At 61.5% G+C, this 12,145-nt stretch overlaps 1 protein-coding gene across 4 annotated transcripts in view; it reads right to left on the bottom strand.

Moving 5' to 3' along the window:
• Nucleotides 1-12,145, bottom strand: part of SMARCD3 (SWI/SNF related, matrix associated, actin dependent regulator of chromatin, subfamily d, member 3) — a 31,270-nt gene that overhangs the window by 3,986 nt on the left and 15,139 nt on the right. For 2 of the 4 annotated variants that reach the window (XM_041002158.1, XM_041002157.1), the window contains 2 exons: nt 2,325-2,536; nt 498-540 (listed from right to left, as the gene is read on the bottom strand). In XM_041002158.1, the coding sequence (XP_040858092.1) occupies nt 498-540; nt 2,325-2,536 (255 nt within the window). Of the gene's footprint in view, nt 1-497; nt 541-2,324; nt 2,537-5,136; nt 5,639-12,145 lie in introns of those variants that run through there. The other 2 variants (XM_041002156.1, XM_041002159.1) reach the window with 2 other exon arrangements.

Genomic DNA, 12,145 nt, shown 5'->3' with positions numbered 1-12,145 from the left:
TAGGGACACTGGGCCGCCACCTCCCTGGGTGCCGCCGCCACCCAGGGACTCGCCAGCCCCACCCCTGGGGTCTTGCAGTGTGGTTCCTCAGCCCTAGCTCTGGGCCTGGATGCCAGCTTCTGGTCACCTTTTGTTCCCTGCACTCCATCTGGTGGCCTCTGATTCTCTCACTCTGGCTGGCTCTTTGTCACACACCTTTTGTGTCTTCAAACCACTGGGCTTGAGCTCCCTGAACCCCAGGCCCAGGGTGCACTCTTCCTGGCTTCATCCCTTCCCCTCTGCGCAACCTCCTCCTGCAGGCCTGGGGAAGCCTCACTTTTTAATGAGGTTTTTAAACAAAAAGTGAAAGTGACTGTGCTGCTGAAGCTCCACTCCTAAAGGGGGAGGGGAAGAAGCATGGAGGGGGGTGGCGGGAGGGGGGTAGGGGCTTCTGTGAAAGGCACTCACCCTTTGGGCAGGCGGGGCGGGGGGGGGGGGCTGCTGTGAAAGGCACTCACCCTTTGAGGGAGGATTTTGTCAGCCATCTTCCTCCTCTTGGCACTGTACATTTTTTAAAGAAAAAAACAGGTTACCATGGTGACAGATCTGGGAGTAAGGAGGCCACCTGCTAAATTATCCCGACATCTCCGCCTGGCTGGGGTTCCCACCGCCGGCTTGTCTGTCTGCCCCAGGGCGGCAGCAGTGGGGTGTGGGACTGGTGCTCGGTCCTCTCTTGGGAAGTGGGGTGACCCTCCCTTTTCTGGCCTGGGAGTTCCTTTCTAGCCTGCCTTACCCACAGGGTCTTAGAAATGCAGACCTGGAGAGAGAAGGGTTAGGGATTAGGAAAGGTGCTGCTGAGAGATGGGAGTTGCTGAAAGGTTTGCAGAGTGTAGCTTGGGAGGAGGGGGATGGAGGGAGCGAAGTCAGAGTTGGAGGACCTTTCTTTTCTACAAAGCAGGGCAAGAAGGGGAGAGAGGTGGTGGTCTGAGCTGAGGGCGGGGACTCGCAGCCCTGCTGCCCTGGGCTTGCAAGGAGATGCTGGTGGGCAAGGGCAAGCTGATGGCAGGGGACGTTGGTGGGCAGGGGGACGCTGGTGGGCAGGGGACGCTGATGGGCCAGGGCTTTGCTCAGGCCCTTGCCATCAGGGTAAAGGACCACAGGACACCCATAGGGACCCACAGAGTGTGACAGTTGTCCCGTGTGTGTGCGTGTGTGCGTGTGTGTGTGTGTGAGAGAGAGAGAGAGAGAGAGAGGGAGAGAGAGACGTGGGGTCGGAGTCAAGCTGACTGAACTCATGTGGGCAGGTAGTGCAGGCGACTCCCCAGAAAATCTTGGCGGGTCAAGGGATTCAAACGCAGCCAAGAGAATGGCTCCATACTGCCCCCACGTGGGGTTCTCAACCACTGCCCCCTTCCAGTCTAGATACCTCAGGCAAGAACTTTCCTTAAGGTCTGATTGATTCGTTTTAAAACAATTATCTTTGTGAAACTCTTCATTTATAAAAGATAAACCAAGGGATTATTGTTCATTGTTCAATGTGCTATTCCCCTCTGCAAAAGAATTGGTGTAATTCCTATAAATGATGAATTTTCCTTGATATGTAAGAAATATTTAATAATGAGGAAAAATCGACATTACACCCTTTATAGAAACCCATCTGCTGTGCAAAAGGAAGCATGTGTGTTTGGCTAAATGCTGAAACCGAGAGGGGAATCACTTTGCCAGGGGCCAGCAGGGGTTTTGGGGGTGCTCCCAGCTGCCCAGATGAGCAGGTGCGGTGGCCCTGGTGACCAGGGACAGACATGGGCCGGAAAACCGAGGACGACGACTCGTCCACCCCTCTGAAAAAAAATTTTTTTTTAAAGAATCCCCTGGGACAAGTAACCCCCAGAGCAAGTCCCCAGGCCCCATCTCTGTGGCCAGGGACTCCGACTGAGCGCCTGGGTGGAGACCCGGACAGCCAGGGGGATGCAGGGAGGCGCCCCCTGAGAACTACACTCAGAGAAACGGTCCCAAGGCAGCGTCCCTCAGTCCTCTGGGCTCCGCCCTCTCCCAAAACCGAAGCATCATCCAGAGTAAGGGATGGAGAGACGGGCAGGGCAGCTGACAAGGCAGAGAGCAAGGGGCGCGTGTAGGGCAGGGGCACTGGCTGCGACGACGCAGCCGGCTGTCTACCATGGGCACACAAAAGAACAGCCCAGGGTCCCCTAAGCCCGGCTCCTCCGAGGAAGCCTTGCTCCCTGACAACCATTCTCTCGCGCCTCTTCCAAGCCCCGCCTCTCCCCCACCTGGTTCCCACGGGTCCTGACCACCCCCTCCGCACAGGGCCCCCCCACCCCACTCACCTGCGACTCCGCGCGGGGGCGGTGGGCACCGGCTGGCCTTGGCTCTGGGCCTGGCTCTGCCCGGGCGGGGGCGCTGCTCGCTTGCGGGCGGGCTCCATGCCCGCGGGGGCCAGGCCGGGTCGCACGGCGGGGCTGCCCATGTACGGTGAGCCCGGGGGACCCATGGGCGCCCCCTGGTGGGGCATCCGGGCTCCAGACGGCATCCCGGGACGCTGGGGGTGGGGCGGGGGTGAAGCAGAGAGCGGCACCCGCGGGTCAGAGCAGGGACCCCCGGCTGCAGACGCAGCGCGGCGGCGTCTCCCCTTCCCGCCCCCCCTCCACCTCGAGACCCCCGGCTGGTGTGACCCTGAGCGCCGAGCGCCGAGTGGGAGGGGCAGAGGCGTGGGATCCGCGCGCCGCTAGGGAGGTGTGGGGCAAGGCGTCTTCTGCAGAAAGCTAACTGAAGCCAGGCAATTGCCCAGGGCAGTTGCCGAGGCTGGAACCCGGGGAAGGGACGCAGAAATGAATATTAATGGCGCCTCTCCACCTTTCAAAGGAGCTTCACACCCTCGCGCGCGCCTCTGCAAGACAGCCTGAGCAGGTCCCTTCATCCCCACTTGACGGATGAGGCAACTGCGGCTCAAGGAGAAAAGCGACCTCGTCAAGGTCACTCAGCTCGGCCTGCCAAGGACAACACCTGTCCTGAGGGCCGTGGCGTTCTGCTGCCCTCGAAGTTTGGGGCTGAGCTCCCCCCACCCTCCGTTCTGACTTGGGCTGCTTCCCTTCGGCTTTTTCCTTCCCCACCTCCTCGGCTGCACCCACTCTTCCCTTCACTCCCTGACCCTTCAGCGCATTGCCAAGTCCCCACACGCATGACAAGAAGCCCCCAGGATTTGCTCCCAGGGTGAAGGAGGCTGGAGGCAGGGCAAGGGCAAGGGCACCTGAGAGGCTGACGTCAGACCATGCCAGTGTTCTGATTGGGAGGAGGGGGAGCCTGGCTCGAGGGGAGGGCACCTGGGGCAGGTCAGAGGCAGCCACCTTTCCACACACACCCATCTCTCTCCCCTCACTGCCCAAATCAGCAGTCCCACCCTGTGGACCTCCTGTTCCACTCCTCAGGGCTCAAAGGGGACAGGAGGCAGTTCCTAGTCCTTGGCCACTCCCCCCAGGTGGTCAGATAGGGTGTGAATGAGATGCAAATATGGGAAGGAGTAAATGAAGAGCTGTCCCTCCCCAAGTGTCCAGTGTCCAGCAGCGTTTCAGGGGCTGTAGAGGAGGGTGTGGTGGGGACTGGCACGGGGAAGGTAGGAGTATTAGGGAGCAAGCAGGGGGTGGAGAACCTGGGTCCATCTGGGAGATGCCTGGGCACAGGGCATGGACCCTGGCCTCTGGTCAGACCCTCTGTTGGGCCCTCCCGCTCCCAGCCTGCAGCTGTCTCTGCCCATCTCTCCTGCCTGGCCACGTGTCTGCCTCCCCCACCCCACCTGACCCTGTCACTCATGTTTCCAGGGTGGCAGCCCAGAATGGAGCTGGTGGCCTTGGGACACTGGTGGTGAGGAGCAGTGGGGCTCCCAGCCACCTCAGAACTGAAGGAAGCTCTAAGTTGGCTATATAAAATGAAAAACCCTGTGTGGAGCCCTACAAGATGGGCCTTTGCAAAGGGCCTCCCCCTCACAGCCAGGTTAGGGCTGGTAGACACACAGCCCCAGAGACACCCAGGTCTGGAGGACAGGCTGCCCCAGGAATCCCCACTTCTTTATCAGCTACTCTCCCCTTTATCAAGGCCAGGGTTACTGCCTGATCTGCTGGGAGGCAGGCCCTGAGAGGGAGGGCCCGCAGGGAGCAGCTGCCAGCAGCCCCTCCACCACACCCCCAATCACCACCATAGGGCCAAATTTTAGGCCCTCCCGCCTCTCTGTCCACCAAGGTGCCTTCCTATGTGTGTGGGGGGGTGGGAGGGTCCACAACCCAGCCTGGCTGTGGCAACCCTGGACTGTCCCCTCTAGCAGGTCTCCAAACCCTTCCTTCAGCCACTGCCCACCTGGCCCCCTGCCAGAGCCCAGCTGCAGCCTCCATCCCCTGGGGTCACAAGGAGATTCTCCCAGGCTTCCCACGTGCCTTGGGTGTCCCCCGTCCCTCTGGTCTCTAGGCCTCAGCTCCCTGACTCTGGCCCTTTACACCTTGGAGATGTTCAGGGCACCAGTTCCGCTGCCTAGCTGTCAAGGCCGACTCCCTCCCTTCCTGCACCTGGGGTCTGGCCCTACATGGGTGGGGGGGCTCTCCCACACCCTGCTGGCAGTGCCCTCCAGCCTGGAGGCAGGGGCTGCTCCGCTGGTGAGCTTTCGCGCTCAGACTGTCTCCTAGGGTCACCTGCTCCCTGCTCAGGAGAGACAAGAGTGACACTGTCCCAACGGATGAACACACCACCCAGTCCGGGGACTCTGCCATGCCCCGTCCCCCACCCCCACCCCCGCGCGGGAAGGGGTAACACCTGGGCCCACCGGGAAACGAAGACAGCGTGTAGGCCCCAGAGGGGACCCCCACACCCAGGGCGGGGGGCGGGTACGGTCCCCAAGTTCCACCCCGCCCCTGACAAGAGCCCTTGCCAACGCCTCCCTTCCCCGCCGCCCGCGCGCGCCCATCCCCAGCCCCGCCGCCTGACGACGTGTTCAGATGCCAGGGCGCCGGCACGGTCCCGGGGTCGGACTGTGGCCGTGGCGCCCCCACCAGAGAGGTGGGAGCGCGGGAGCACCCTCCCGGCCCCTCCCGACCATCCCTCCATTCAGCCCGAGCCAGCTCGCTCACCCTCCCCCGCTAACTTTCCCCCACTCACCACCCCATGGACCAGAAACTCAAAAAGTTTGCTTTTCGTGGCTTTGCGCGCCCCTCCGGCAACTTCGTCCGCGGCCATCGGGGTGGGCTCAGCGGCTTCTCTCACTCTCTCTCTCTCTTCCTCTTTCTTTCCCTTTTCTGCCTTTTTTTTCCTCCAACTCTCCCCTCTGAGTCCTGCTGGGCTCTCTCACACTTCTACTCGAGCGGAGTGGGGAGGGGGCCCCTTCAGGGCTGCCCTGACGGCCCACGGCCCACGCCGCCGCCGCCCGCCCGCCGCCGCCGCCGTCGCCGCCGCGGCTGCCGCGGCTGCCGCATTCCTGCACTGATAAGACAGAAATAGTCCGGCGGCCCGGGGTCTGCCTGTTGACTCGGCGGGGAGACGGGGACGCCTGCCTTTGCAACCGGCGCTGTCCAAACAGCGCAGATAAGCGGCGAAGCTGCGCGACGAGCCCGGCTGCTGGGCGCTGGGTTAGCGGCGCGCGGCAAGCCCGGAGCCGCCCCGAGGGCCGCGCGCAAGGGGACGCCGGCTGAGGTGGCGGGGGTGGGGGGTGAGGCAGGGGTGGTGGTGGGGGGCGTGCTGGCCGGCCACCCACCTACCCAGGGCAGGAGCTGGGGTGGGGGGTGGGGGGCTTTCGCCACACATAGTTTCTGGGTTAGGGAATTGGGCAGCAGGACCAGGCAGGGAACAGTCCGTTCCAACTTTCTTCCACCCGCCCCTGCCCCCCCCCCACGCCTCCCCGCCACCCGCCCCGAGAGGCTCCGGCTGCATTTCTGAGGCCCTTTCCCCAGAGACCTGGCAGGCCAAGTAGGGAAACATTCGCTGGAAGGAATCCGGGGGGGGCGGGGGGTGGTGGTGGTGGTGGGGTGTGGGCTGGAGGGGGGCCGCGCGCCCGGGCCCTGAGGAGGCCTCGCTCCCGCCGCGGGCCGGCCGCGGTGGGTGTGCCCGGGCAGGCGGCGTTCCCTGCGAGCAGGAGATGTGTGTGCCCTTGTCTGGCCGCCGGGCGTCCGCGCCCCTGAGGCCCGGTGCGGCGCGGTGGCGGCTGGCGGATGTTTATGTGCGCGCACGGCCCCGCAGCCTCGCCTTGGGGGCCTCGCTCGGCCGGAGCCGCCGGGCCTGCGCGCGTGCGTGGGGCCGGGACGTGGCCTGAGGCCGCTCGGCTCGCTATTTCTGGGTCTGGAAGTCTTTGTTTGCCTCTGTGTGAGGAAAGTGAGGGCAAGAGGGCCAGGGTTTCCGAGACGGGAGACACGGAACGGGCTCGCGAGAACGCGGGGCCGGATGAGGTTGGGTGATGCTTGGGTGGGCGGCTGGGGAGCCTGAGGCAAGTAGGGCTGGGCAGGGTCTGCGGGGTGGGTGCGGTGAGGAGCCAGAGGAGTCGGGCCAGTCTCGGCATCCCGAAGGAGTGCAGTGAGGGCGGCCCCATCAGGGGCGGCGTGGAGGGACTGGCAGTTCCTCGGATGGAGGAGAGGCAGGGAAGAGGAGGGGCGACTGCTGATCGCAGGCCCCGCCCCAGCTCCTCCTTCGGGAGGAGGAGCCCATGGGCTTTGGGACAACCAAGGGTCAAGTTAATGGGCCTGTGGGGCTGCAAGGTCAACCCAGGTGAGGGCGGGGCAGTGGCTGAGGGTGTTTGGTGGAATGCTGGCTCACTGGAAGCTGGACCCTTAAGACCCTGAATTGCGATGGGGGAGCCGGAGCCTGGTTCCTGGAGGATGCCCTCAGAGGTGGGCCCCAGGCCGAGGGGCTGTGCTGCCCAGAGGCCCGGCTGCCTGCAACCTGCTCGCCCTCCAGACCTGGAGGACATGCTGGCCATGAGTGCCCACAGCCGTGCCCTGTCTGAAAGGTTCAGGCGGTCCCTCCTGGGGGTCCTGGTGTGACAGGAGACCTAGACCTCTTCCATGCCTTCACCCCAGACCACTGCCCACCACCCACCCACCTGCACACAGAGGGCTGGTGAGTGGTCAGTCAGAGGCCGAGAAGGTGGCTGCTGCTAACCTATGGAGATTTGCTCCCAGCAGTCAGCTAACCTCTAACCGCCACTCATCTGCATTTCTAAGTTCCGGTTCCTGTTATTTTGCCTACAAGATCCTTTGCCTCCCTTCTGCCTATCTGTGCCCATGTGTCCCATGGTTTGTGTGTGTTGGGTTTGGGTCCTGGAAGCCACAGGCTGGCCTGCAAGTCTCACTGTGTTTTTCCCCACCCTCCCGCCCAACATCTGGGCACAGACACTTGATAATACCAAATGCCCGAGGATGCTTGCAAAGCAACATGGGCCATTAAGCTGAAGGTGTGAGTCATCACTGGTACCCCACCGGCTGGAGGCTGCTTCTAGAGAGACCTGGGACCCTGCAGGGAAACCTTTTGGGAAAAGGAGACAGCAGAGGAGGTGACAGTAACCCAGCCTGGTGGACACCTGGGCAGTCTCAGGGATAGGCAGAAGGGAGGGTGGGAATTACCAGGCTTTGTGAGGTGGCGGTGGAGCGGGCTGAACATTCACTCAGGTATCATGGTATCATTGAATGCATCCCTATCACAACAGAATAGTTACCATTCAGGCCCACACATAACTCCCTTCCTCAGCCATCCTTCTGGGAGACCCCCATGTGCAGGCACAAACAGAAGCAATGCCAGCCAAGCACAGCAACGCCAGTCTTGAGGGGCAAGGAACCACAGAAATCTGAACTCATAGGCACCGTACCACCTCCCTATCCCATACAGTAGGCTGGGGACCCAGGGTGCTCCGCAGGAGCTGCGTTTGCGTGGACATGCTGCCTTTTACAGGGACAACCCTAGTAGTGCAGACATGGGGGCGGGGGGGGGGAAGGAACTCGGATCATAAAGCAGGGGCAGCACCCGTGCGTGGCTCCCTCCTCATAAAAGCCAGGATTCCCCACAGCTCAGCCCCGCAAGCTCGCAAGCTCGGCAGTGCCACGCCGCCGCCTCCCGGGTGGGACGGCAGCCCCGGGGTGGCCCAGGAATCCTTCCTGCACTCTGGGCAGGCCGTGCATGGGACTGGGGCCAGGGCGGCAGCGCGGCGGCCCGGAGCCGGAGTCCCCCCTGCCGTCCCCCCATCTCTCCTTCCCTCGCAGAAGCACCAGCAGCACCAAATGGCAAAGCGCTGCTCCCCGCGCAGGGAGCGATGCGCGGCGGCCTGCGGGACGGGCTCGGCCGCCTCGCCCCCCACCGCGCCGGGCCGAGCGGCCAGTGGGGCAGCGGCCGCCGCGCGGGGGGTGGGGGCCGCCGGCCGGGCCCGCACCGGGGCTCCGGCATGGGCATGCGCGCTGCGGCCTCCCTCCCGGTGAAGGTCAGCCCGGGGCCCAGCTGCAGGACTCCACGGCGGCGGCGGCAGCGGCGGCGGCTGGGGGAGGCGGAGGGATGCGGGGAAGAGACTTAACTCCTTCCCTGCGGGAACATGGCCACCGAGGCCTGGGCCCGAGCCCCTGAGTTCCGAATACCCCGCTTTCTGCGGTTCCACCACGGGGACACACAGCTCAGGGGGAGCTGGAGGAGGAGGGGGCGCGGGGTGGGGAGGTGGGAAGGCTGGAAGAAGGGAGCTGGCGACGGGAGAGGGAAGAAGGGAAGGGAGGAACAAAGGAAACCAGGCTGGAGGGAGAAAAAGATGGCCCGGGAAAGGAGTCTCTTTCTCCTACATTTCGTGCCCTAAGTATTCCCTAGGAATACAATTACCCCCGCAGACTGGGACGCGTGTGAAGTGAGTCCTCTGGGAGAGCTCAGGCAAGGAAACTGTATTTTGGCCCAACCCGAAATCAAGCTTCCCCACTTTCTCTTCTGGTTGCTAAACCCCGGGGTGGGGGCATGGCTGGGGACCCTTAAGGGGCTCTGAGCCTGAAGCTCCAGCACCCCAGGGAACTCTGGTTAGATCTTGGGACCAAGAGCAACCCCAGACGTGGAAAGAAGGGACCCCTCCCCAGCAGATGGAGAGGGGCGCATTTGGAAAACATGCCTAGGGGGGATTGTGAGGCACAGTCCTCCTCCTGCTGGCTCCCCCAGTACCTTACCCAGGCCAGAGCAACTGTATGCCCCACAGATGGTGCTAGAATGTGTCTGTGCCGGGGACACCCTCCACTGCCGTTTTGGGAAGCTGTGTCTGTGTGACTCTGCCTTTCTGTATTAGTTTTGCAAGGGCACACACATGCGAGAAAAGTTTCATAGAAAGCAGCAACAAATTAAAAATATAGGACACCAAAATAGTTGAGTGACCTTGGCCTAGTCACTTTCTCCAATCCTCTTTCCCTCTCCCCCCATCCTTCCACTGCCCTCAAACCTCTTCCTCCCTCCCCAGCTTCTTCAGGGAGTGGTTTAGACCAGAGGATTCCAAGGGTCCTTCTTTCTCCGAAACCAAGAAGCCCGCAAGTCAGAGAGAGGAGCCCCAGCAAACAACATGGCTCAGACACAGAGCCACATACCCACCACCCCAGGAGGTACTGCTGCCACTGCTGGCAGGAAGCCCCCCTTCTCCAGGAAGTCCTCAGGGCCACCCCCAGTGGCTTCCTCCCTCCTCCTCTCAGCCCCCCAACGCTGGCTGGATGCTGCTCTTTGTCACACACCCTCACGATGGAGCTCTGGCCTTGACACACTGTCACGTCCTGCCAGGAGAGAAAGGCCTTACCTGGGGCTCCCCAGGGGTCTGCGTGGTAGCAGGTGCACGGTAAAGGTTAGCTGAATGAACAAATCCTCCTTCCTCTCTCTCTGCCTGTGTGGGTTTCCTCAGTCTAACGGGATGCTCCTTGCCACCCCTCCCCCCCACACACATGAAGAGCAAACATCGGGGAGCTGAAAGTGCTGGCCGCTGGCAGAGCGCGAGCCCGCCGCTGGGGCTCCGAGCATCCCATGGGCACAGGGAAAAGGCATGCTCGTCTTTACAGACAGCTTTCTCTCATCCACTGTTAATGAGGGGATCTCTTGTAGCGGGTCACGCCCAATAGCTCTTGACACTACACAAAGACGAGCCACACAGCCTAGTCCTCATTATTTGAAGGGACCAGGCTAGTGTGTGTATGTGTGTGTGTGGGGGGGGGCAGTGTTTCCATGGAGATCTTGAGAGATGCTCTCTTGCCCCCTCTGGGCATGGTTCTCTGACTTCTGCATGGCAGGACTTTATCCAGTGACTCCCCGGGGCCCACGGACAGTCATCCCTCACAGTCCACACAGGCATCCTCACCCAAGTCCACTGCCTTGTGGATCAGCACCGGATGTGGCTGAGTCCCAGGACAGAAGCAAGGGGGATGCATGCCCAGGTGACACCCAGAACTTCCACGACTTCACATGGCAGCTTGCCTTTCCCTCTTCTCCTGGGAGTTTGGAGCCCTCTCAGGTTCCACGAGGCTCCTGGTTGACGGGCAGTCAAGCCTGGGGAAGCCCACTGCTCCTCCAACACCCTCTAACACCAGCTGAATTCCCTGCCACCGCTCTGCCTAGTCAGCGTCCCAAATGCTGGAGGCTCCAGGGGGAGTCATCCAGGACATGTCCATGTGGCCTGCCCTTGTCCCTGATCTACTCATGGGTGCCGGTGAGTCTTACTGTGTTGGTTGCTACGGCTGGGGCCCCAGATTCAGGAAGCAGCTTGTGACTTCCTGTGACCTAGGGGTCTGCTAGTGTTTGTTGATGTGGTCCTGGGAATACCACTTCCTCTCCGGGAAGGATGTTGGTCCTCATCTGTGGACTAAGGGCATGTTGGGAAGACAGAGAGCACTACCCAATCACCAGGCCTTCCAGCCTGGGCTTGGACCGCCTGCACTGTCTAGGCCGGGAAGGCCTTCAGCTGCGCTTCCTCCAGCTCCCCAGGCTGCACCCTGCAGCTGCTCTCTCTTGGAGCCTCATCCTGGCACATCCAGTTCTCTCCTATGCAGTTGGCCACCCCCTCATGACCAGTGTCAGGACAACCTTCCTCCTGGTGGCCTGATATCCTGCCCTGTCTCCCCACCCCCAGCTCCACCTCAGGAAGCTGCTGGAACAGGACGAGTGCTCAGAAGGATTTCCACCAACTACCACATTCTGAGGTCTGGGACACCAACTGGGTGAAGACAACTGAATAGGGAAAAATCTACGTTGCCTTAAAATCTTTTTAGGGGAAATAAAGCCCACTGGTGCTGGGCAGTGGAATGTATAAATAGAATGCTGTGGGGCCTGGCTTCCCGGATGGCTTCCACTCTTGTGGGAGAGGAAGGGTGAGTGCACTCACAGGTCAGCCCCAGCACTTTTCTCTCTGCAGCCACAGGGCCACGGCAGCCCTAGACCACTCTCTTCGAAGCCCCATTGGCCTTTACCTCAATTCAGCCCCGACCCTTGGCCATCAGCCAAAACCCCAGTTTTCTGAGCCCCAATAAGACCTATGTACCCCCTCTTCTACTTCCCTCCCACTGATCCCTGAAACTCCTGTCCTGTGTGGTTTGTCACAAACACAATTCTCAAGATGCCTGACTGCACCCCTTTTGCCGTCTCCCAGTGGCAGCAGCACAGGGCGTCCTGCTTTCCCTGAAGTCCTCCGGGGCAGTGGCTGTGACCTGGACCCCCTGCCACTGGCCTCGGCAAGGGCAAAGACTGATTGCTTCTTGCTGCTGCTCTGCACTTTGCGTCTTGACCCCATATACAGAGCCTTCAATTCCAGAGGATTCTGCCTCCCAGCTTGTGTGGCTCTCTTGAGCATGACTCGTGCCCTACTTCTTGTTGATCGATCTTCAGGGACAGTCCTCCCAAGCCCCCAGCTACTCTGTGTCTAGTGACCCCGCAGGCTCTCGGGTCTTTTTTTACACAGCTGCGTCAGCTGAAGCCCACCACCTTGTGTCCTCAGCCCTGTAAACTGGGCCTTCTTTCCAGCTCTCTCTGATGCCTCTGCAGTCACTGGTCCATTGTTCTGACCTGCGCCCCTCATGGCAGCCACTTCTGCCTCTCTTACACATATATATTTTTTAAAATCACAGAAACATAATCTCCCTTGCATATATTCTTGACTTTCTTACTCAGGAGTTAAAACCATGGGCACGTGTTTAACCCA

This window comes from Ochotona curzoniae, unplaced genomic scaffold (assembly GCF_017591425.1).
Source record: "Ochotona curzoniae isolate NIBS_2020 unplaced genomic scaffold, NIBS_Ocur_1.0 scaffold_2476, whole genome shotgun sequence".
Classification (NCBI taxonomy): domain Eukaryota; kingdom Metazoa; phylum Chordata; class Mammalia; order Lagomorpha; family Ochotonidae; genus Ochotona; species Ochotona curzoniae.
Note: the sequence above shows the minus strand (reverse complement) of the source record. Positions and strands in the feature narration are given on the sequence as shown.